This window comes from Gymnoscopelus braueri, assembly GCF_963280865.1.
Source record: "Gymnoscopelus braueri genome assembly, chromosome: 16".
In the NCBI taxonomy this organism is placed as follows: Eukaryota; Metazoa; Chordata; class Actinopteri; order Myctophiformes; family Myctophidae; genus Gymnoscopelus; species Gymnoscopelus braueri.
This window is the reverse complement of record NC_137616.1, coordinates 19,147,040-19,172,667: the sequence shown is the minus strand read 5'-3', so window position 1 is coordinate 19,172,667 and position 25,628 is coordinate 19,147,040. Positions and strand designations below refer to the sequence as shown.

The 25,628-nt window shown below is 43.0% G+C and overlaps 1 protein-coding gene across 1 annotated transcript in view; it reads left to right on the top strand.

Moving 5' to 3' along the window:
• ift172 (intraflagellar transport 172) overlaps window positions 1–24,774 on the top strand; it is a 59,777-nt gene extending 35,003 nt beyond the window's left edge. The window contains exons 28-48 of the mRNA XM_080452988.1: window positions 666–801; window positions 1,436–1,552; window positions 2,934–3,076; window positions 3,657–3,750; window positions 6,933–6,997; window positions 10,317–10,497; window positions 12,075–12,184; window positions 13,100–13,229; window positions 13,970–14,068; window positions 14,332–14,441; window positions 15,068–15,131; window positions 15,332–15,418; window positions 16,266–16,382; window positions 17,491–17,601; window positions 17,690–17,809; window positions 18,018–18,113; window positions 19,000–19,059; window positions 19,348–19,446; window positions 20,336–20,489; window positions 20,735–20,826; window positions 22,883–24,774. Coding sequence (XP_080309114.1) covers window positions 666–801; window positions 1,436–1,552; window positions 2,934–3,076; window positions 3,657–3,750; window positions 6,933–6,997; window positions 10,317–10,497; window positions 12,075–12,184; window positions 13,100–13,229; window positions 13,970–14,068; window positions 14,332–14,441; window positions 15,068–15,131; window positions 15,332–15,418; window positions 16,266–16,382; window positions 17,491–17,601; window positions 17,690–17,809; window positions 18,018–18,113; window positions 19,000–19,059; window positions 19,348–19,446; window positions 20,336–20,489; window positions 20,735–20,826; window positions 22,883–22,972 — 2,275 coding nt within the window. The 3' untranslated portion in view covers window positions 22,973–24,774. The remainder of the gene's footprint in view (window positions 1–665; window positions 802–1,435; window positions 1,553–2,933; window positions 3,077–3,656; window positions 3,751–6,932; window positions 6,998–10,316; window positions 10,498–12,074; window positions 12,185–13,099; window positions 13,230–13,969; window positions 14,069–14,331; window positions 14,442–15,067; window positions 15,132–15,331; window positions 15,419–16,265; window positions 16,383–17,490; window positions 17,602–17,689; window positions 17,810–18,017; window positions 18,114–18,999; window positions 19,060–19,347; window positions 19,447–20,335; window positions 20,490–20,734; window positions 20,827–22,882) is intronic.
• The last annotated feature ends 854 nt before the right edge of the window (window positions 24,775–25,628 follow it).

Below are 25,628 nucleotides of genomic sequence, written 5' to 3'. Positions count from 1 at the left end.
CTTATCTTTAATTACATTACTATTACATTCATAATATCATCCAGTCAGGCAAGACTGCCCTCACTCAGCGGAACCACAAGTCACCTGACTCACTTGACTGACCCCAACATTTTGCCTATAATGACTTGCCCCCCCAAATAGCGATGACACGTTGAAAGTGGTTAACGCCCCCATTGAGAAACCCTAGTCTGCACAAACCCACACAGCCCCTGGATTCTACCTTGTGTTGCGCTTCTTCGGTGGCTGTACTGCAGGGTCCAAGTTCAGCCTCCACAACCAAGTAGCAGAAAAAATTTGCTGGATTTTCTTGTTCTGCCTGCCACATCGCTCGATGCTAAATTGGAATTTGATGAGGAACAGCTGCACTTTGGCCAACAGTAATCATTACACAGCATACCTATGGCACACACACACACACACACACACACACACACACACACACACACACACACACACACACACACACACACACACACACACACACAGCCTGTGGCCTTACCACCAGCCTCTGTGACTTTCTCGTACTTTTTCGTTCTAGTACAATGTGATGTGTCAGCTGTGTCAGAATCACACTTCAGCTCCATCTGAAACACTTCTGTTGCTTTATTGATTCCTGCTCTGACAAATGCGTGTGTGCGTGTGTGCATGCGTGCGTGCGTGCGTAGGCTGTTTACAACAGTGAAGCAGCCAGACTTGGCCATCACCATGTACAAGAAGAACCGCATGTTCGAGGACGTGATTCGCCTGGTGGCCAAACACCACCCAGACCTGCTCAACGAGACGCACCTGCACCTGGCAAAGGTACTGTAGATGCACGCTCACACCGCAGCTCTGCCAACGTGAATTTGGAGAGATGCGCTGTGTGCATCACATCGCAATGTCTGACTGCATCCTAGCCTGGTAAACCCCCCTCCCTCCGGAAATCTCATTTGCATTTGATTTCAGGCAGGAGTCTGGCCTACAGGCCTGTATGGGCAATTTGGGAGCTGGGCTGGATTAGTACCATTGACTGACAACCCCTTCAGCCAATCAGCAGTTCGTTCCCCTTCAGCCAATCAGCAGTTCGTTTTCCCCACCACCAGCCAAAGTGACGCAAGGGGACTTTTGAAGGGGCCATGCCTAAAATAGGTTGCTTTATTCGGATACATGCGTGTCACTGCCCGCCCCTGCCGGTTCTCTGAATTTTTATTTTTAAATAGGCTCTGTCATGATTAATTGACCACATATATGAAGTTAACTCGCCACCTGATTGGTCAACCTTCGCTGTCAATCACATAACAATGAGCGAGGACGCTGATAGATGAGTTCATGTTATGAACTCCGGAGAAACGCCCAGACAGGCCTGTTGGCCAGACTCACTACTGAAATCAAATACAAATGAGATTTCCGGAGGGAGGGGTTTACCAGGCTAACTGCATCCTGCTTTGTCCCTCAGGAACTGGAGGCGGAGTCCCGCTTCTCTGAGGCCGAGTACCACTTCATGGAGGCACAGGAGTGGAAGGCCGCCGTACACATGTACCGCGTCAGCGACATGTGGGAGGACGCATACCGGGTATAACCAAGGGCCCAGCTTCCTGCTTTGAAATTGAGTCTATATAGGAAGTAAAAGTTCATATGAATGGCCTGTAGGTTCGTTGTTTTACCCCTGCTGGTGTCTGTCAGAAAGATTTTTTCTCCATTCAAGTGGATGGGTTTTTGACGAACTTTAGACTTGATTTTCTTACCTTAATAAACATTAGCCTCGTTCCCAGCCTCACTCATCTGCGAAGAGAAGAGCCTGGTCTCACGACCTAAACCACGGCGGTCCTCTGCTAGCGTCAGGTTTCCAGGCTAGTCCCATGCACTGATTTCATAATTAGCTGAGTTTAATTAAAGAGGTCCATTAAGTAAACTCCATGCACACTATGAGCGCAATCTGCACTATCTGCGCAAGCCTCAGGGCAATGTACATAAATATGTGATAATTCAATCACACTGTAAGGAACTGGTAATGTAAACACAATTATCATAGCCCAATTATAACAGTTAGATTTCTACTCAGTGTTTCCATTTATTTAGGCATGGAAAAACCTTAGGCTTAGTTGGATTCCCTCCATTGTTGTTGTTTTTTGTAAAAATGTTACACCGCATACAGAAGAGCACATCACAGGATGAAAAAAAAAAATATTTGTTAAAAATCAAACCCTGTAAACCGGGTTATAAGAATAGGCAATGCAGTCAGTGTGAGTGAAAGCAATTATTAACAGGAAAGCTCCCAGGGTGCCACCACACAGCCATCAACTATGTGACCCTCCGGGGCGGGCTCAGCGTCCACCAGACACACACTGCTGTCAATGTGGTCTGTCCGCCCCCGCCATCTGCATAGCGTGCAGGTTTCACACCGAACAGTGAAGGTCATTGAATTTCATTCATACAAAGAGCCATAGTTCACAAGTTCACTAGTAATACATGAAGCCTTTGCACATGACTCTCCCCACCGTCGCCCCCACCCCACTGACACCGGTAGTACAGACGCTGAGAGGTTATTAGAGACATTTTATTTCATTATAGACACTGGCACTTTATATTCAAATCATGCCAAAGTGAACGTCTGAACCTCTGTCGGCCCATGAGCTACAGTATGCAGCAGCTCCAGATAAGGATCCTCTGTGCTTCCCCATCGGTGTCATCTCTCTGTGGAGATCTCTCTGTTTCCTGTCTTATCCTCTCCCCTCTCTCTCTCTCTCTCTCTCTCTCTCTCTCTCTCTCTCTCTCTCTCTCTCTCTCTCTCTCTCTCTCTCCCCCTCCCTCCCTCCTCTCCATTCTCTGCAACCTGTCCCCCCCCCCGATGTCGTTGGCCATGTGAGACAGAAATGATGTATGCCTGCATATTAATCAGTTCTATGTCCTCCTGTCCTTCTCCCCCAACCTGTGTGTGTGTGTGTGTGTGTCAGGTGGCTAAGAGCCACGGAGGGGCCAGTGCCCAGAAGCAGGTTGCCTACCTGTGGGCCAAGAGCCTGGGCGGGGAGGCTGCCGTCAAGCTGCTCAGCAAGTTCGCCCTGCTGGAGTATGCCATTGATTTCGCTTCAGACAACTGGTGAGTAGCGTCCGGCAATGCACCGCGTGTCACTGTCGCCAACAGGCCTAGTATCCTCTCCAAAACGATGCAATGGCGTATTTTTTAATGCCCACGCATCCAATTGAGCATCTGTAGCCAAACGTTGCTGTGGCATATTATGACATTGTCATGCTGATCCTGTGCTGGTCTTTTCACTGTGTACCCAGTTGATGTCATCACCCAATCTCACCTCGACCCAAATGGCCCCAATGGCCCTCCTGCCAAAATCCTCCCTGTTCACCCACTCTATTCCAACTCGCACCACCCACAATCTCCTGCTAAAGCACCACCTGCTACTGTAATTTGCCAGAAAAGACACACAAACAGTTGCATGCATCTCAGTGATAGTTGATCTCCTGTAGTGTTGACTAGATAAACAGCCTCCACTAGAAGTGAAGCACGCAATTATCCATGCACTTATCATTTATGTGAAATACTCTCATCTGCTGGTCATACTGTGGACCAGAAGTGTTCTTATAGCCACTCTGTCTCTCTCTCTCTCTCTCTCTCTCTCCGTCTCTGTCTCTCCCTGACTCTCTCTCTCTCTCTTCTCAATCAGTTCGTTTGACTTTGCCTATGAGCTGGCTCGGGTGTCCAGCAAACAGAAGATCCCTGAAATTCATCTGAAACATGCCATGTTCATGGAGGACGAGGTATGCCACATTCTCAGAACACATTATGCTATTTGAACTTACAGTACTTACAGTACATCCTCCTGCTTGTTGAAATGTTATGTCCTTTGAACCACTACTTGGTAAAAGTGGTTGGGAGGACATGTCCCAATTGATTCAAAAGAAAACCACACCCATGGATAATCTTTGAGCAATAGACCCAGTAGACATTTCGACAGGTAAACGCACTGAAGGTAATAACGTTAATTATTGGTCTGTTTCACTTAAAGTAATACTAGGTAACGTTTTCAACAAAACTAAAGTTAAATTGTATATCTTTTGTCAGTGGCAAAAGTTTCACAACACCCACTCCATGAATTTCACCCCCGGAAGCCTTTTATTTATATATTTTCTATTGAACGGTGAAGGGGGGGACTTTCCCGGGAAAATGACGTTCCTGGCCAACGTCATGACGTCGTGGCCGACGTCCCCAGGAACTACCGCAACGGTTTCCTGTTTGGCCAGGAACTACCGCGGTAATAGCAAAAAGGAACCTCACGCTGATGTTAAGAGAATGTAGGATTGGAAGATCGAAAAAGAACAGAAAAAGAAAGCACAGCTCATGGTAACTAATGCTCCACTGGCTAAGAGAAACGATCCGTAGATAGTATAAAACAATTAAAAGATCGCTTTTTGAAACGCTTCCGGCTTCCGGTGAAAACGAATGGAATTCTGGGTAATCGAGGATTACGGAAATTGTATGCAGTGACGGTAGTGACCAGCAGAGGTTGCTAAAAATCGTTATTTGGGATTCTGCATTGTACAACTTTAAAATAAATGGTCTATTCTGGTATTTCTTCTGTATAGCACCTTTATACTAAGTGCTTTACAGTGTACATTATATTCACCCATTCACACATGGAGGTGGTGATGGAAGCAAACATGCAAAAGCACCATCAAAGAAACAGGAACTTGGTTTGGCTCCTCCCCTTTCTTAGTCCACTTCCTCCCGGGTGCTTCTGTGTTTATTCCTACTTACAACAAACACTACATGTTTAAGGCAGTGGTGCTGACAGAGATCAGCACCACCGAGAGATTGAGAGATTAGGGAGTCTGTGTCTTGCTCAAGGACACTTTGACATACACAAATCAGGAGGAGCCAGGGATCAAACCAGGAACCTTCCGGTTCCCAGATGGCCGCTCTACCTCCTGAGCCATTGCCGCCACAGTGTGTTACTGTGTGCCAGGCCAGCAAAAACAACTCCAGTTCAGTTGCCATCCTAATAGCACACAGAAACACCTAAATGAAACGCATCCACAATTAACATTATTACCTTAAGGCTGCATTAACAGTGCCTGTCGAATTGGCTCCTGTGAAAGAGGTTCTATCGTGACGATTACCTTAACACATTCACCGCCAGAGTTTATTCATAATGTACTCACCCACTGCCAGTTTTATAACCTTTTGAACCGGTCACAAAAATTGTATATCCATTAAAATCCGCGATCCGATGGTGTTTATAAACAAAGACGACGGACGTACAAGCGATCATAGTGTTTAGGTTTTTCTTCTTCTTCTTCTGTGATTTCAGCGGCTCAAACACACTGCAAACGTCATATCCGTTTGGCTGTGACGTGATTTCCGCCTCTCCCCACCGGCCATCTTAGATTAGCTTAGCATTCGATCGGCTATCAGATCGTTTGTAAACACAAAGAGGATAACTGTTCGTCGATCAAAGAAAAGAAAATACAACCGGAGCTTACCATTCGTTTTTTAAACCGTGTGAAAACCATGATGTTTAGCCAAAACCAGGAAAAAACTGTTTTTTTTAAGATAAAAACCGAACCGGAAACGGCTGTCGGACATTTTCTCATAGGATGGGTTGAAAGCATCATGGGAAGAGAAAAAAATCAAGGATGGTACCGAAATTTACCGCGATCTTTATTAAACCACATAAAAAGCCGATCCCGAGATATCTCGGGACAGGCGAGTAACGGGTGGATTTGATATCCCGAGATATCTCGGAATTGGCGGTAATTGTGTTAACTCATTGACTGCCAGAGTTAAAACCTCGTTCATAGCTGCCCTTGCCAGCGATTTTCGTGTTTTTTTGTTTCGTTATTTTGTTATTTAATTCACATATAGAAAGTCAGGCTGGACATTTGAATCGTTTTGATCGTTCACCACTAGAGAGCAGCACATACTGTACCAGGTTGATCAGCTCGCTGACACACTCGCCCCCCCCCCACACCCACTCACACAGTCAAACACATGAACCGGATGTGAAATGGGCTCAGATTCTCTGATCGGCGAAAATTACGATGTGATACACGACGGGGATGACTGTTCGTCACCCAGACCATAGATTATAGGAGGGGAGGTAGGATCTTGGCGGCCAGGCGCGCTATTTATTAGATCGCATTAATGCGATAATGGCGGCCTATGAGTTAATATAAAAGTAAGGATAACTGGGTTATTCTTACTTCTATATTAAGGTAATCGTAATAACTGGGTTATTCTTACTAAACCAACAAAGGCAATATTGACACGACGGCATTGTTTATGACATCATCACCTTCAATGAGTGAAGGTGAAGTTCAGCTCAAGTTCATTTAAACAGTTAATACTATAATAGAATTGTGATTCCTTTCCTGCTGACTTGCTATCACCTGTGTCTTGACACAGCTGATCTCTCCATCTAGGGAAATTAAAAAGTAACATCCAAACTGTGATTAGCCTCTACAGATCCAAAGTCTCTTCGGTGCAGAGAAACAGTCATGTTCATTTGAATAATTTCTGTCTTTTTCCATGTGATAAATAATTATTAAGGTAGTTATTTGCAGATAGTGGTTTTGTGCCATATTTTGTGCCTGATTACATGAATTATATACTGTAGCTGAGACAAACTTTATGATGGCATTGGTACAATCCCTCTCCCATGAGATGCCTACTATTTATAATGTTTCATTCTAGTTGAAGTAATTAGTTGTGTATCTGTGTCTCACTCTCTGCCAACCACAGCCTTTATTCTTCCTCTGTTTGTGAACTCGACACATCCTCTAGCTGTCAGACTTCAAAAACCTCATTAGCAACTACGGTCGCTCTCCATGTGTTTTCGTTGATTCTCACAGGCCCAAATCTACCTCCTTTTTTCAAGACGCAACCGTACATCTCAGGTGTATGATGCTAATCCAGAATCGGTTGCAATGTTTCCTTTTCCCAGGGAAAGTTCGCTGAGGCTGAGACAGAGTTCATCAAAGCGGCGAAGCCCAAAGAAGCTGTGCTGATGTAAGTAATGATGATGATGACAGAGTCCGCTAACATGTGTAGCTCAGCCACAGCGCTAATATCAGCACAACTCAGCATGCTACTGGAATTAGAAGCACGACACATAAATGACAGAAATGGCTCAGCATTTTTGCAACCGTTTTTTTGTTTTTTTTTTTCCCACAGTGCATTTCACTTTCGACATAATGTCAGGAACCTTTATGACTAAATACCACAATATTTATTTGACGATAACCTCTCAGAACTTTGAACATCTCACAAACCACTTTTGGTTTCCGAACCAAAAGTAAAGGGATGTTGAACTTTGGTAGAACCATGGGATGCACCTTGGGATGCATAGCTACCTATTGTTTATTGCGTCAAAAACATTGAAGCAATAAACAAGTGGAGCTGAGAATAACCAGTGTTGCAGACTTTATTTCTTTCCTGTTCATCGCTGTTTGTCCAGCACCTGGGTGATGGCCTTTGCATAGCTACTTGGCCATAATGCAAGTCCAAATATTGTCCTCCATGATCGACGAACCAGAAGCCGTGATTCCGTTCACTCTCAATGGCAGAATTTGCTTTGCTTGCGATGCGTTGTGAGCTTGTAGATCTGCTATTTTCACTACTTTTGTGCGACACTCTTGGATGATGAAGTAGGGCATTAATTTACGAAAAAACTTTAAAAGTTTTAAAAGCTCTTCTTATAGTTGTACTTTGTGATTAGCACCTCACTAATATACCTAGTGTGTGTGCTTTTTTTTCTCATTGTTTTGATACCTGCTTTACTATACAATAACCGTCAATGGAATCTGTACTTCCTGTTCCTGATCACAGAGCACAGAAGCAAAGATGATATAGATGCTATACAACGCATGGTTCTACCAAAGTTCAACATCGCTTTAAACATTTGCATGATACATTCAAAGTGGTCTGGCTGATCACATAAGAAAATACCATTATTTATACCTAAAAGAGTCGTGCAAACTCATCAGCTGGGGCTATATGGACAAAATCAAATAACACAAATATCCCAATAACGATATTGTGACGATATTATCAATCTTATTTAAAAGCTTTCAGAAATGTTGAGAAATAGCTAAAATAGCTGATCTACTGTACAAGCTCACAATGCTTTGCGATAGGGCTTAAGTGATTAAAACCAGGAAAGGACAACACTTTTATCATCTCACGAAGCTTATTACAATATCCAAATCCCTGATGATATCTAGTCTCATATCACAATATCGATATAATATTGATGTATTGTCCAGCACAATGCATACTATACACATATGACTCCTGAAACTAAACATCAAAGGTGGCCTGCTATGTTCCTCCAAACAAGACAGAATATAATGGGAAGGATTTTTCTCAGAAGTTTGAAAATTGTAATTGGATCCTCCTAATTGGGACAACAGATACACAAGCCAGCTACTGTAGGTATACTCCCTAATGATGCCACCAGTCTGTCTCTGTGCCAGTTGGCAGCTCACAGTCTATTCTTCCTATCATTTTATATTGTGTCAGCAGTGACATAGAGCAGTGGTTCTCAACGTTTTCAGGTCGCGTCCCCCCAAAATAATGATATTTGAACGGGGGACCCCCCACACTGACAAGCACTTGGAATTGTAGAGTTGAGGCATTACATTTTGTTTGACTCAGTTCCACAGATAAATATTGTGATTTTTTTTTTTTTGCCTCTTTCTTATATTATTTGACAATTTGGCCAATGTTTGACCATTTTTATAGGATACAGTATGTTGATTACTTTTGATGCAGTAATGGTCTTAAAGGTCTTAACTCATTGACTGCCAGAGTTAAAACCTCGTTCATAGCAGCCCTTGCCAGCGATTTTCGTGTTTTTTTGTTTCGTTATTTTGTTATTTAATTCACATCTAGAAAGTCTACCTTGACACTTGAAACGTTTTGATCGTTCCACCACCAGAGAGCAGCACATACCAAGCTTGATCGCCTCTCGATCACACTCGCCCCCTCCCAGACCCACTCACACAGTGAAACACATGAACCGGAAGTGAAATCTCTCAGATTCTGTTATCGGCGAAAATTACTTTGTGATACACAACGGGGATGACTGTTCGTCACCCAGACCATAGATTATAGGAGGGGAGGTCTCCGATCGCTTTTCATAGCGTGTGAAAAACCGTTTGTTTCCCTATTATGGTCGAAAATGACTGGGGGGAAAAATGTAAAACCGAAAACGGAACCCAAGTCATGGAACCGGATGCAGTGGTGGTTGAAGTAAGTGGAACCCGAAACTTAGCCTGATTCATAACAGAATAGCGTGATCAGAGCATAAAGATCAATAAAGACGTTAGATCGCATTAATGCGATCCTGGCGGCCAAGCGCGCTATTTATTAGATCGCGTTAATGCGATAATGGCGGCCAATGAGTTAATAGTCCTTAAATTGTCTCTTAACTGTCATCTGGGGACCCCTCAAAATCATGTGGGGACCCCCTGGGGGTCCCGACCCACAGGTTGAGAACCACTGACATAGAGGGTACACTGAACATGCCAATCCATACATGATGGATTGAGTTAGTTTTTACTATTTAGCCATGTTAAAAGGAAATTGTATATATACTGTGTATTAGGAGTCAGACACAGACTTCAAGAGCACTGGCAGCCACTGGCGACAATAGCTTAGTCAAGGTGATTCTGCACACACACACGCACACACACACACACACACACACACACACACACACACACGCACACACACGCACACACACACACACACACACACACACACACACACACACACACACACACACACACACACACACACACACACAAACAAACAGCCTCTTCATGCACATATACATGTAACATTTCTCTCTCTCAGCCGCCCGGTTCATTGTGTGTGTGGGTGGGTGTGTGCGAGTCAGATTTGTTGTGGTTGTAGGGGAGCAGAAGGGGGGTGCAGGGGACTGGGTGTCAACGGGTGAGCGTTTGATCTCAAGATTGCTGCACTGACGGAGGAGCAGAGAGTGTGGAATGGAGTCTTTACTCGAGGGATAGAGAGGGATAGAGAGAGAGAGAGAGAGAGAGAGAGAGAAGCTTCAGGCTAACAAACTCATGTACAGTATGAATGCTTCATTTGCCATGAATATTGCTGTAGCAGAGAATCAAAAATAGAAGGTATTTTCTAATAGACTTACTATAAATGTAAATTATTTAAAGTCTAAATGTGGATTGCTTGTATCTGCAAATCGTTCTTGAAAAAAAGTATGGACAAGAGGTCTAATATATATTTTTTTCTGTGTGTTTGTGAACTCCTGCATGTTTTCCACATGCATGTATTTGTGTCCCAGGTATGTGCACAACCAGGACTGGGCCAGCGCCCAGCGCGTGGCAGAGAGTCACGACCCAGACAGCGTGTGTGAGGTCCTGGTCGGCCAGGCCAAGCTGTGCTTTGAACAGAAGGACTTCCAGAAGGCTGAGGCCTTCCTGCTTCGTGCCCAGAGACCTGAACTTGCTGTCAAGTACTATAAGGTAACTGGAATAGCCAGGACGGCAGTAAAAGAAAAAATATATAGTTTCGTAAACACAAGACATGGCATAGACATACTGAAATGACAGACATTTAACCACTCTACGTTGTTGACTGTGGTCCCCACGCTCTCTATTGTTCCCCTTCTTTTATCCCTCTACAACACATCTCTTCACCTATTTCCGCAGAATGTTATAGAATATTATGACATGCCCAGAATAGTGACACAAGGGTTCATGTGGTTGACATAATATTGTGCAATAATGCTGCCTCTGTTGATAAACTACTGTATAGGGGAATTACCTTGTTGTATGTAAAAACATGCCAGCTCTCCCCTCATATGCGCCCAACAGAGCAAGACAAACGTAGCCATTATAGCGGTCATCCTGCGCTAGCTAATCCACCATAGTGGCAAACATGGGTATAGGAGGAGGTGAGCAGTTATGGAGGTGCCAAGATCTGGAAGCGAAGCCCAAAGCTTTTGGAGGAGCATGCTGTAGAAAGGAAGGACATGGAAAGTCAGCACTTGTACTGAACATAGTGATATTTTTGTTATGTCAGCGAAAACTTCATATCATACAGCGTTTATTATTTTCCCACCTCGTTGTGACTATCAAAAATATCACACAGTGCAGCTAGGAGAGTGTCTTTGATTACCTTTAAACAGAAACACCTTGTATTTTGGTTGTGTTCTGTTTTTTTTTTGTGAAATTGTGTGTGAATTTTGCTTTTTCCCTTGTCTGGGAACAGTGCTTCTTTTTCTATGTGCATTTAGATTAATTCAGCAGAAATCATTGTACAGGGCTGAGGAAATGAACGGATTATCTGATTGGATTTTTTTTAATATGAAGGCTATTGAGCCTTAGCTTACCTGAAAACAATACCCCAGTAAAGACCTGGCCGCTAGTGCATCCCAAAGAATATACAGTATATTATATGGTCAAAGAGAATGATGTTTTGCTGTTTCCTTTGCCTGTTATTTTCAAGATTTCATTGTGTTTGTGTGGACAGAGAGAGGGAATAAATGTTTCTGTCAGATCTCTTCCCATATACCACTAACCAACCGAGCCAGCTCTTTCCTCTACAACAGGGAGAGAAAAAGAGAATGTTTTTTTTTTTTTCCTCACTCTCTCTTATCTCCTCCTAACTTTGTCTTTTTTTTTTCACTCTCCTCAAGGGTCAGCTGTTATTATTATTTTGTAACATTGCCTATTTTGATTACTGGGCTTCATATTGTATTCTCTTAGCTCAATCGGCTTTGGAGGTGCATCTGTCTATCTGTATGCGTTGTGTTTATGCGTGTGATGTATGCCAGTATGCACTTGCGTGCATGCATTTGTGTGTGTGTGTGTGTGTGTGGGTGCACGGGTGTGTGTCAGTGTGCATGTTAAGTCCAACATTAATTGCAGCTCGGACACAGAGGAGCACAGCAGCATTAATTTTCTCATATTTCTCATTTCATTATTCAGAGCAGAAACTTTGGCTGACGCACTTCACAGCGGCTAACCGCCGCTGGTTGTTTTTGCCATTTGTTGTTTTGTCTGTTTGTCTATAATTAAATGATGTTGTGTGCCGGAAGGACGCCGAGATGTGGAGCGACGCCATGCGCATCTGCAAGGAGTACCTCCCCAACAGGCTCTCCATCCTCCAGGAGGAGTACGAAAAGGAAGCGGCCAAAAAGGGGACACGGTGAGGGGAGGATTCGCTATGGGAGGTTGGGGTGCGGGTATTAATTTAGAATGTATTATTCTAGTGTAATGGTTTCCAAGCACAGTATAAAAAGTTTATCTATAGCTTTTTCATATTTCAGAATATGACCGTTGTACACACACACACACACACACACACACACACACACACACACACACACACACACACACACACACACACACACACACACTGAGCACCCTGTAGGTCTACCAGCTCTGCTCACAGGCCTACTGTATAATCAATGCACAGAGAACCAGTTTGATGGTTTATTAAAACATGGCATCCTTGTTTCCCCCCCTACAGCCCATATTAAAAGTCCTAACGAGCTGTGGCTCGTTAGCCGGTGAGCTTGCAGCGTGTGTGCCCCCATCCCCCTCCTCTCTCTAATGACTTGTGGGAAAAACATCAAAGGCTTCGTTTGAGAAAAGGGGGGAGGGTGGCGTGAAACAGAGAAAAGTGTAAATTATTCCTGCTTAGTTTTCAGTTCAGGCCCCAGTTGAGAGGAGTGCGCCCCCCACCCCAGCCCTCCGCCATCCCCTGCTTGAGGTACAAAGTTTTGAGCCTGAAAAAAAGCCTTGGTGGTTTTGACTCTGCCCATTGCTGAATTGAACCACAATAATGTGTAGGGCAGTGAGACGGATGCGTCCTTAGACTGCTAGATCTGCATACTCTCCATTTTTCAATGGTTAGACATCATTGTGGACAAGATTGCACACCATCGCCATCGACCACACTTTTTGTGATTTTAATTCATTGTAATTACCGTGTGTGTGTGTGTGTGTGTGTGTGTGTGTGTGTGTGTGTGTGTGTGTGTGTGTGTGTGTGTGTGTGTGTGTGTGTGTGTGTGTGTGTGTGTGTGTGTGTGTGTGTGTGTGTGTGTGTGTGTGTGCGCAGAGGTGTCGAGGGCTTGGTGGAGCAGGCCAGAGAATGGGAGAAGTCAGGAGAACACTCGCGAGCAGTGGAGTGTTACCTCAAGGTGAAAGATGGACCCAACGCGGCCCTGATGGAGAAATGCTGGATGAAGGTAACCACCCTCTTCTCACATTTACCAGCGTGTCCAGTCAGTGGAGGAGCGCCTTGAATATCATGTCTAGAGCACTTATTGACACGTACTACTTTGAACCTATCAGCAAAGTCAAATTGATGAGCGATGCTCTTCTCCAAAAGTTAACCATTTTGCACTTGAAGCACCCAGGGCACTCTGCCAAAAAACGCTGGACGCAGAGGGTGCTGAAACATGTGGCTCGCCGCTGGGAAGGGGAGCGCTCCAGTGCGTCTTTACCATAGAAATGCATGGTTGAAATGCGCTGGCAACTCAAAAAAAGCTTTCTGTGGATACGGCTCCTAACAAGCCACAACATGCTACGCCTTCCAAGCAGGGCTGGCCAACATCGAATTTGCCAAATTTGATAGTGTAAACCAAATTCATCTCCTCTTCATCGCTCTGTTCCCTCTGCTTCAACTTGTATTATACACTGTACAAATGCAGTGTGTGTGTGTTTGTGCACTGTACTTGTATTACATTGTGAGGACAATTCCCCATGTCCTCACAAGATTTTGTTGTTGTTTAATGGTTAAAAAATATTTAGGCTTACAGTTAAGAAAAAGATTCAGATTGGGATTACAAGAGTTACAAGCTCATAATGTGACACAACGCGATGTGATCTTGTAGATTTGCTATTTTCGGTGCGTGACACCTTAAGGTTAGGGTTAATAATTAAATAATTAAATTGACCTTCTAAAATGTGTGTTTGTGTTTTCCAGGCAGCAGAACTTTCCATCAAGTTCCTCAGTGGGGACCGTGCGGTCGAGGTTGTCCAAACGGTGGGACCGCGGCTCACAGAACTCCGAAAGTACAGTGCTGTAAGCATATATATTCACGCACGCACGCACGCACGCACGCACGCACGCACGCACGCACGCACGCACGCGCACGCGCACGCGCACGCGCGTGCAGTGACAAGCAGATAGTTCCATGCATTACACAGTACAGCTCTGCTAGATATACAAGCTCACAATGCATCGCATCATCACATCAGGGGCTAACACTATAGTCCAGACCACATGAACGTGATTGCAGAAAGCAACTTTTTGTCTTTTGTTGTCTTTGTGTGTGTGTGTGGCAGGCTGCCGAGCTGTACCTGAACCTGGACCTTATTAAAGAGGCCATCGATGTTTTCATCCAGGGAGAAGAATGGAATAAAGCCAAGAGAGTGGCCAAGGAGCTGGATCCAAGGTTACATACAAACGCACGCACGCGCTCACACTCACACGCACACGCACACGCACACACACACACACACACACACACACACACTCACACTCACACTCACACACACACACACACACACACACACAAATCCAGAGACTTAAAGCCCCTCTAGTGGCCCCTAGAGGTGGTGCTGCTTCTTACACCCAATTGGATCAAAGTGGGTTTGATCTGACCAACATCTTGTTTAGGTCCAAAGTGCTGGACAGACCGATCACCACTAGCTGGGCTAAAAGAGACTTTTTAACCACATGAAACTTAGCGCTTCATGCCCTTTTCCGGGCAAACATTCGGAAACAATAGCCGATCCGTGAGCTAGTAGATCCTCTATTTTTGGCGAAGAGATATGGTGTGTAGAGAGAAAAAAGGATGGGGCCAGGTATAGACACCTGGGTGACCCCAGTCATTGAAGTACGGTATATAGGGTTTAAGTGGTTTTAAAGAGTGTCACAGCAAACCATCAGTTCTTTGCACCATATTGGGTGGAAAATGCATACAATTTCACCAAATATTCCATACTGTACTCATGAAATAATAGAGGGGGATAACACCTTTCGTCTCACCCATTGTGCCCCCTGTCTGACTCCTGTCAGGTATGAGGATTACGTAGACCAGAAATACAAAGAGCACTTGAAGAACCAAGGCAAAGTAGACTCTGTAAGTATCACGTAAGAATAAAACATTTTTTCATAGCAGTCGCATTAGGCCTTCCTTGTCTGTCATTCCCCCCTTTAGTAAATCGCTATTGCTTTATTTAAAAATGTGTGTGTGTGTGTGTGTGTGTGTGTGTGTGTGTGTGTGTGTGTGTGTGTGTGTGTGTGTGTGTGTGTGTGTGTGCGTGTGCGTGTCCGTGACAGCTTGTGGGAGTGGATGTAATGGCAGCGTTGGACATGTATGCAGAGAGAGGCCAGTGGGACAAATGTCTGGAGACAGCCTCTAAACAGGTAAACAACGGCTTCATTATTATTATTATAATTAGTTCATTGTTTGTGATTATTATTGGATGTCCTCAAGACGTTTGGAACCAAATTAGCAATCATTAGTTACTGTCTGTTCTATTTGAGATGGCAGTTTCATAAGCAATAGAATAGAAGCAATAGAATAATGTAATCATACTTTTTAACTGTCCAGACGCTCAGACAGCACTTTTTTTTTCAATTGCCAAATTGTAAAAGTTCCATATTCTAAAATCCATTGCAGAGTCGCAATGGATTCACACACATTATTACACACATATTAATTTGTCACTGCAAGTAACGAGGTCATAAGTCAGTCATTCTCTAACTTTTTTATTTCAAGGACCCCCAGTTTGATATGCATTAGACCCCCATTTGATATGATTTCCCATGTTAGTTGAATGAATAGTGTACTAATCTATTTGTACGCTCTTGGAGTTACAGACCCATTATCTTTGTCTTTGTGATATGTTGTTTTTGTTGTTATGTTTGTTTTATTGTTTTTGTTGTAACGAACAGACCTGTGAAGACAATTTTCCCTTTGGGGACAATAAACGATATTATTATTATTATTATTATTATTATTATGGTCCATTTGGTTCCTACCAATTAATCATTTCATCGGGATCCCCCTCAAGGATCCCTGGGGGTCTCCGGACCCCATTGAGAAACAGTGGTTAACACATATTTGAAGACATTTGTGTTATATCACACCCTGAGAGGCTGTACACAGGACCTCCTGTTGCAGTGGTGTTGATACACAGAAGAATGCTCAGTATTAATTTATCTGAACTGAATATAATTTTGGTGTGTACACTTGTTGTTGTGTTTGTAGGACTTTAAGATCCTCCACAAGTATGTAGCGCTGTATGCCACTGAGCTGATCAAGGACGGGAAGCCATCGCAGGCTCTAGGTCTGTTCATACGACATGGAGCCCCACCCAACCCCCAGGTACACGCACACACACACACACTTAACATTTACTCCACTGTCGTCTCTTAATCCATGAAGACCGGGAACGCATCTGTGTCATTTTAAAATTTCTTTGGCTATTCAAAAAATAGCAGATATGCAAGCTTACAGCGCGGCACCGAGTGCCACGCTATGAGCTGTTTTTTATTATTTATTGTGAACATTTGTGCAAAACTTTGATTATATATATTTTTTATATTATATATATTATAAACATTTTTAACTCAAATATTTTATTCTGGGATTCTACAAATGTCTTCTGAATCCTAACTGTCTTCTAAAACTTATGTTACTATATCAGTTCTCTTTAGAAAATAAATATATATAAATAAAAAATATAAATGTAAAAAAAATCCAAATAAATCTTAAAATGACACAGATGCGTTCCCGGTCTTAATGGGTTAAATTGCTGCTTTAGTTTCTAAAGGTGACGCTACATTTTTTGTTTCTGCAATTTTTGAACCACTGACAAATTCAGTCAATTCATGCTCAATTTAATTATTCAAAAGACATTTTGAAAGTAAAATTCATGTAAAGTAGATTTGTTTCAAATGTAAAGTGCTTGATAAATAAAATGCATTATTATTATTAAATTAGATTAATCCATTATTGATAATAGAAATGATTAGAATAGAACATGTGTTCCATTAGTCAGATGAATTAAGACTTCAATCGCACATACGTCTAACTTACACCATAGCCTATCATTATCAAAGGTCCATAGAGCCTATATATATTAAATCATTTTAGATAATACATTTCATTTTGTTGCTTGTTTGATTTACAAATCTTTAATCTGTCAGTAATTGGTCGTTCTGTCTATATCCTATTCCTGCTTACTGACCCAGTTATCACAACTGAGATGGTTTTTATCTCACCATGAAATGTGTCCTCTACACATCATAGTGTTTTTTATCCATTTGTAACTCAGAGAGTATACATACTATAGAGACAGAGTATACATACTATTCATACTATAGAGAGTATACATACTATATTAATTTGTAATTCAGAGAGTACACAAATGTAACCAAATCCAGTTAAATGAACACTGAGGATTTTACTGTGTACTCGTCTCTCTCATCAGAACTTCAACATATACAAGCGTCTGTTCATGGACTTGCTCAACCTGTTGGGGACTGATGCTGCCGAGTCGTACCGCATGTGGGCCGACCTCCGCAATGTGCTGCTGCTTCTGGTAAAAGAAAAAGACACTGGAACATCAAGATATTACCACTAGGGACATTTTGAATGTGGGTTTATTTTTTTGTTCTCATGCTCTCCAGTGTGACAACCTGTCGAAGTCTGCTGAAGCGAACTCTCCAGCCCAAGAGGAGTTTGAAGAGATGCTGCTGGTTGCTCACTACTGTGCGACGCGGTCGGCTGCCAAAGGAGTGGACCAGCTGGTATGTGAACAACATGCATGCAGACACGCTTCTTATATTTAGTAAGAAATCATATTTACAATATCTAGCGTGTAGTGTAAGTACTGCATGTCTTCTTACAAAGCATACATACTATATCCATGTGTCCACCCACGTACCCTTATATAAATGTAATCGGGTGGGGTTTTCTTTGAGCACTTGGCTAACGTCAGATTTACCGTGTTTGCAGGTGAGCATCTCTACCAAGCTGTCGGTCGCTCTGCTGCGGCACACAGAAGTGGTTCCAGCCGATAAGGCCTACTACGAAGCTGGCATGGCCTGCAGGGTAAGTGCACTGGCATCCACACGGGTACTATAGACTAGAGTGTCTTTTAGTTTTTCAGCATACAAAACTGAGAGCAATTTCTTTCTTAGTGATGTACGACTATCACGCTTGCGATGAAAAGTTCTCAGCTGAAGCAAGTATCAAACTTAATATTATGATCCAGTTCTTATAGAATCGGAAACTGATTGTTGCATTTGTTGTCTATTTGTATGTCTGCTTCTGGTGTTTAACATTCTCCTTTTGTTTATATTCTACTTTTTGTGTATAACAAAAAATGAATAAACATTGAATCATAAAAAAAGAATCGGAAACTGACATTTCAGAGTCATTGTGAACCAAACTGAGTGGGATTTTTGTTTTTTTATGTTTTGTTTTGCATTGAACATGCTGCATGTTAAAAGTGTCTGTGCATCTCTGACATGTAAAACGTCTCTTGACATCAGATTTGAATTCTGAGAAACTTTTTACCCGGTGTAAATGAAACAGACTGTGTGCAAGGGGCTTTGTACTCTTTATTTGGCTACTCATATGGTTGTTGAACTGGGAGCTTTAGATTTTCCTCACTTGATCAGTAAACCCCAGTGTATTGTGTCAGTGAATTTTGAACCAAGGAAGCGCAAACTACAAGTGTCCTTATTAGCACATCCCACACCCACCCGTAACCCTTGACACACACACACACACACACACACACACACACACACACACACACACACACACACACACACACACTTGTTGGGAGGTAGTCCGTGTCTGTTATACATTTCTACAGTTGCACTATATTCATATATTTCGTGTTTTGTTTTGCTACGACTGGAGTGCCCAAGATAGCACGTGGTGTCCTCAGTGGAAATGTGTCTTTTTCTGCTTCTCCATCACCTCACAGGCGATCGGCTGGGAGAACATGGCGTTCATCTTCCTCAACCACTTCCTAGATCTGTCAGACGTGAGTTAGCCAATCAAGGCTTACCTCAGAAGGGGAGCCTCCAGTATTAGACACATTATTATTATTATTCTAAACGGAATCATACCTATGGACCGTGTGTGTGTGTGTGTGTGTGTGTGTGTGTGTGTGTGTGTGTGTGTGTGTGTGTGTGTGTGTGTGTGTGTGTGTGTGTGTGTGTGTGTGTGTGTGTGTGTGTGTGTGTGTGTGTGTGTGTGTGTGTGTGTGTGTGTGTGTGTGTGTGTGTGTGTGTGTGTGTGTGTGTGTGTGTGTGTGTGTGTGTGTGTCCAGGGTATTGACGAGGGCAACTTGGACGCCCTGGACCACTCAGACTTCCAGGACACAGATATCCCCTTTGAGGTCCCTGTGCCCTCCAAGCTCCATGTCACCGTAAGATGCCTACCCATTCATTCCCAACATACCGTTGGCCTCATAGCATAATTGACTATGTCATATTTTGGCCAAATTGTGATATCAGCCAATCTCCTAACACTGCTGATTCACCCTGCCTTATTGCCTATGTCCTCAGCCTATCAGAATGCTTGTTACTTTCTAAAATCACTATCTGCCTAAGTCAAAGCATTCTGATAGGCTGAGGACATAGGCTATAAGGCAGGATAAATAAAGGCAGATAAATATGACTTAAGCAAAATTATTTCCTAAGTCAAAAGATGACTTGGGCAGATAGTGATTTTTTTCTCTTTTACTGCCATGGACGCGTTTTCACGTCATTTAAAAAAAATCACACAGAACCAGAGAGAACGCGATCCGAAGATTTACTGCTCAATTCACTTCCTGGTTAACTTGCTGTATCTCAGCTCCTGTGTACTTTTTTTTTTACTATGTATTTTTGGTCGAGACATGTTTTTTTCAAAGGCAGACAACAAATGTCAACGAAGTCGCGATGACCTCGTTGACGTTTGTGAAACCACACAGTGCAACCCTCAGTGATTAGCAACGATCATACTGGAGATAAATATTCTGTGACTACTTGAAAAGGTTATAAAACACAAAAATTGCTGGCATGGGTGAGTTTATTAATGCATATACTCAGGCAGTTAAAGAGTTAAAATATGACTTTGGCAATTATGCTATGAGGCTTACTATACACTGTAAAATCCTGAGTGCTCATTTAACTCTTGAGTTTATGCACTCATGCACAGTATATTTGTGCACTTGCAAAAGTTTGTGATTTTGTGATGGCAGCTGTGTCTATTCTCTCTCTTATGTGTGTGTGTGTGTGTGCGTGTGCGTGCGCGTGCGTGCGTGCGTGTGTCAGGAAAGCCAGCGTGAGGAGATCCGTGACTGGGTGTTGACCGTATCCATGGATCAGCGAGTGGAGCAGGTTCTGCCTCGCGATGAGAGAGACACATACGAGGCGTCGCTGATAGCTGCCAACAGTGGCATCCGCTCTCTGCCCTGTGTCATCACTGGTACATCACACACACACACACACACACACACACACACACACACACACACACACACACACACACACACACACACACACACACACACACACACACACACACACACACATTCTCAACATTTTGTCTTTAAAAGACACCATACTATTTCTTTCAGGGAGGTAAGAATTAAGTAGTGCTGGTGTTAATTTTCCTGCCTCTGATTTTCAGCAGACACACATGGTAATTGTGGACCTGTTTGTTCTCCCCAGGCTACCCTGTGTTGAGAAACAAAATGGAGTTCAAAACCCCAGGGAAGGCGGCCAATAAGGACGACTGGAACAAGTTCCTCATGGCCACTAAGGTGAGACAGACAGACAGACCCTTTTCCCCACAAAGGAAAGGAGCGTTAAGCTCTTATTTCTTGGACAATGTAGTCACATTTTCTGTTGGCAGAACTCTAGTGTGAAAACGTATTCAGAGACCCTTACAGTAGTTGGTCTGTTACCAATGAATGACAGCCACACTTTGTACACTGACAGAACAATCAACTTTTACATCTTAAATGTATTGTCATGTAAGTTACCTAACAAGCATCTATAACATACTGAACAGCTTGTAAATTTGTTCTGTGGATCATAATATTCAGGAGTTCCTGGCAAACACATCAAATTACATATTTGCCAGTAAACGATGCAAAACAAGGAAGTCTGCTTCCAAAACTAACATCAAAACCAACACAAGAAGGGGCATCCAGGTGGTGCAGGGGTAGTCGAAACCTCGATTCTGTCCCTATCTGTAACTCGAACGGCAATGAGTCGGCTGAAGCGGACTTCACAACGTCCGGCACGGCGACTTACTCGCTTGAGCTTACTCGGCGGTGCCTCTCATGGCTCAAGTCCGCTTCAGACAGCGTGCCTCCGTTGTCCGTTTTTGCCTAACTAGTTTCTAACGCCGATAATTACCGAGCGTTCCGCGGGGGGGAAAAGGGTCTGACTAGGTTGTTGTACCAACCGTTCCGGTTACTGTAGGGTGAAAAGAAGCAGCTGGCGACCCTTGTGTGTATCGGAGGAGGTGGTTGTCTACACCATCCCCAGACCAAACAGTAGGAGTCGGCAGTGAAACGGACTATACACATAGGGGAATTGGCATGACTACATTTGGGAAAACATTTTAAAAGATCAAAATTTGTTGATAAACAAAAGTGACATGATAAAGTGATGTTGAAATATTTTAATTACAGACATGTAGTGTTCCAGAAAGAGCACGCCAGATTTTAAAATAACAAACTTGAAGGCTTGCAAGTACGTAAAATAAAAATCGCCACTCTAAATTGAAGCATTGATTACATTTTTACTTTTGCTTTGCTTAGGAAAAATAGGATTTAAAAAGATAAAATTGGTAGGAAATTCCCTTAAGCTACTTACTGTTCCAACCTGATTTTATTTTTCTTAATTAAGCAATGGGGTTTTAACCCATTTTGGGCGGGAACCCCTTTTTGTAACTATATCTTTCAGGACGGGAACCCCTTTGGGGTTCCTGTTGCTATGTACAGTATATAGCAACATACATTTGTTGTAATTTTTGAATAAATATTTGTTTTTCAGAAAAGGATTTAGAAGGCGTTTTTAGAATCGCTCTCAGGTCTAAATGGGTTAATGGAGTTCAATGACCTCAAAGGACATTGAGAAGTTATCAACTTAACACAAACAACTGTGTAAGCTTTCAGTTAAAAAGAAAAGAACGTAAGCGGGCAAACTGCAATTAACGTGAACTGTGGTGTGAAGGAGAATTTTGGGGTGTATTAGCGGTGGCCCATGAGGATTTGAATAGAGTGAGGAAGATTCCCATACAGCGTTCCCAGCCTCCGCTGAACAGCATGAAGCCCAGACCATGTTTGATTCATAATTGATCCACACCTTTGATCATACTGCCCCTCCCTCCCAAACGCGCACACACACACACACACACACGCACACGCACACGCACACGCACACACACACACACACACGTTCACAACCCAGGTTTGATATGCTGTGAAAGAATATGAATCTTTTGAGCCCTGGCTAATGATGGTTCACTTTATCTCATCCTCGCACAGCATGGAGTCGTCCCCATTTCACAGGTGTGATTAGCAAAGTAGACTACACTCAGCCCTCCTAGTTCCCAAATAGAGTAGACACACACACACACACACACACACACACACACACACACACACACACACACACACACACACACACACACACACACACACACACACACACACACACACACACACACACACACACACACACACACACACAAACATGCTCGCACACGCAAAATACACTCTTATCTGCACCACACAAGCAGCATACTATGTGTCCCTGAGTGTGTTTTGTGATTTGTTGTTGCTAATGTCCCTCTACCTCTTACAGACCACTCACAGTCCCGAATGCCAGGATGTCCTGACGTTTATCAGCCAATGGTGTGGAGGCCTGCCGGCCTCTGGATTCTCCTTCCATTGAGGCTGTTACACACACACACACACACACACACACACACACACACACACACACACACACACACACACACACACACACACACACACACACACACACACACACACACACACACACACACAGAGAGAGAGAGCACTCCAAGCCCCCCTACTCAACTCCTTTATACCTCACGCTGCCATCTCACCACTCTGATGTTCACTCCAAACCACCGCCCCAGGCTTTGAAATATTTAATCCATCCGTCCACGCTCTCCCTTTAGACCTCTTCCCCCTCCTCCTCCTCCTCATATCTATCCCTCCATCTCTGCATATTGTGGGCCTGTTAGTGAAGTGCAGCGCTGCCTGCACATGCTGGCTCTTAACACATCTTTATGGGATCTTTATAGACAGCCTTTGCAGTCCCGTTGTTATCTAGAGTGGGCCGCATCTCCCAGAGGTGGTTTACTGGCGAGAGAGTCACTGTTCTGCTTTTAATCCAATGTGACAACAGCGTGGGGGTTTGCGCTTAGGAACTGGCCTGCGTTTGTTAGGCCTGTACGCCTTCATGAAGACTGTCATTTCCTTGACAACAGACATGAGTGACGCAACCAGCGTATTTATTAATTTATTTTTCTTGTGTGTGAAGCACTCTAGCATCATTTCATAATCATGTATTGACCCAGCGCTGTGCCCAGAGTTCTATTTTAGTCCTGACGCCGTTGACACAATCACAGTCCCGAATGGAGTCCTATTGGCTAGTCTAGTCAGCCCCGGAGTGTCAGGGCTTCAGTGTCACCATGGAAATATTTTGTACATTTGAGCGCCAGTTGACAGATTCCTCCTTACTCTTGTGTTACTTCTCAGTTAGTTCTCCTGCGTCATTCCTCACTCCCTGCCTTCTTTTCATGTCTTCAGTTCCTTTCTGCCCTTCTCTCTCTCTCTCTCTCTCTCTCTTTCTCTCTCTATCTCTCTCTCTCTCTCTCTCTCCCTCTCTCACTCTCCCCCTGTCTCTCTCTCTCTCTTTTCTCCCTCCATCCATCTGGTCTTCGAAGGCTTATTACTAAGGTTGGCATGGCTAACTTAAAACCAAAGTGTCGCGTTAAAGATGGACCATAAATGCCTTTGTGTAAAGCAGCACAATATCATTTCAGCATCGACATTACAATGTCATCACTAGGACATTGCAAAGGATAGTTAGGGCAAATTGTTCTAGTCAGTCACATTGTACGAAAACATTTCTACTTCCTGCTAGAAAATTAAAACTAAACTTTTTCATGACTAATCTGGAAGAAAAACATTACAGTCCATCTGATAAATAACAATTTAATGACTTCTTGGTATCATGGTCTTACATGCACATTATGCATCCACAGAGGTTGAGTCAATCAAAGTATTGAACAACTGCCTTTTTTGCCCCTCTAAACTCTTTCTAATCATAAATACATCGTGTGAAATTATGTAATTCCTGCTTTTTTATATTGTAGTAATACTTCTTTTTTTTTATATTGCCATGCCAATTTTTCCCCCAATATTGTTCAATCTTACCTTTGGGCTCCAGAAGATGAGATGATTGTCATGCTTTCATACCACCAAAGAGCTGATGCTGCTCACAATGTCTTTCTCTTTCCCTGTGTGTGAGCGTGTGCACGCGTGTGTGTGTGCACGTGCGTGTGTCTCAAGGGCAGTAAGAACTTAATATTGTATATGAAATATAATGGAGTTTGGACTTTAAACGTTTGACCTAGTGCACTGTACTATAGCTTCATGCCTTTGTTTGATATTGAATGTATTTTGTATAGTAAAATTAAATAAAGATTACATTCCTTCCAATATATATTCTCTTGGAATTGCACTTAATATTTGTGATGCCATTATATTACTACTTTTGACATGAACATATACTGTACAGTAGGATACAAGGGGGACAAGCTGAGTAGCATGCTAAACGGTTCAAATGAGGCGTTTTGTGTGGGTATAGACCTACATATTGTCTACTACACGGTATTTATTTTCCTTGCTTGGGCAAACAGCGCCGTCTTGTGGATCAATTGCTCAGAGGTGTGCTGCGCCAGTATTGTGAAGGATCGTGCTAATAATGTATCCGTTTTCTTTAGAGTGGGCTTAATGGTTCATCATGACCTTGACAATGACTCGGGTATTTGGCGTTATGGCGCAATACTGTTAAGCGCATAAGACTACTTTAACGCAGACGCAGAGCAGATGGGTAACATTTCTATTCACATAAAGGCCTGCTTCCCTATCATAAATCGCTAGTATAAGTTTTACTTAGATTACTCAATCGAGAATATCAGGCAATTCTGGGGCATTTTCACGAAATAATCAACACACAACAAGCTCCCCAACCGTTTAGGAATGGCAGACGTTTATATATTGGCCTATGCCAAAAATTATTATAGAAGTCCTTTCAATGTTGCAACCCAATGTCTTCATATTTCCTCATTAATCCGCCCAAATTATGGACCCAAAACACGTCTGCCAATCTAAAAAACAAAATCAAACATCGTTTTAATGCAGCGAAAAAAATATTATTTCCGAAATATACATTTAGGCTGCTACGTATTTTTATGGACTGGATTGTCAACATTGTATTATTATCATTAGTCTAGTCTGCATCATGAATGATATGACCTCGCCATATAGGCCTATATATTTCCAACATTAAC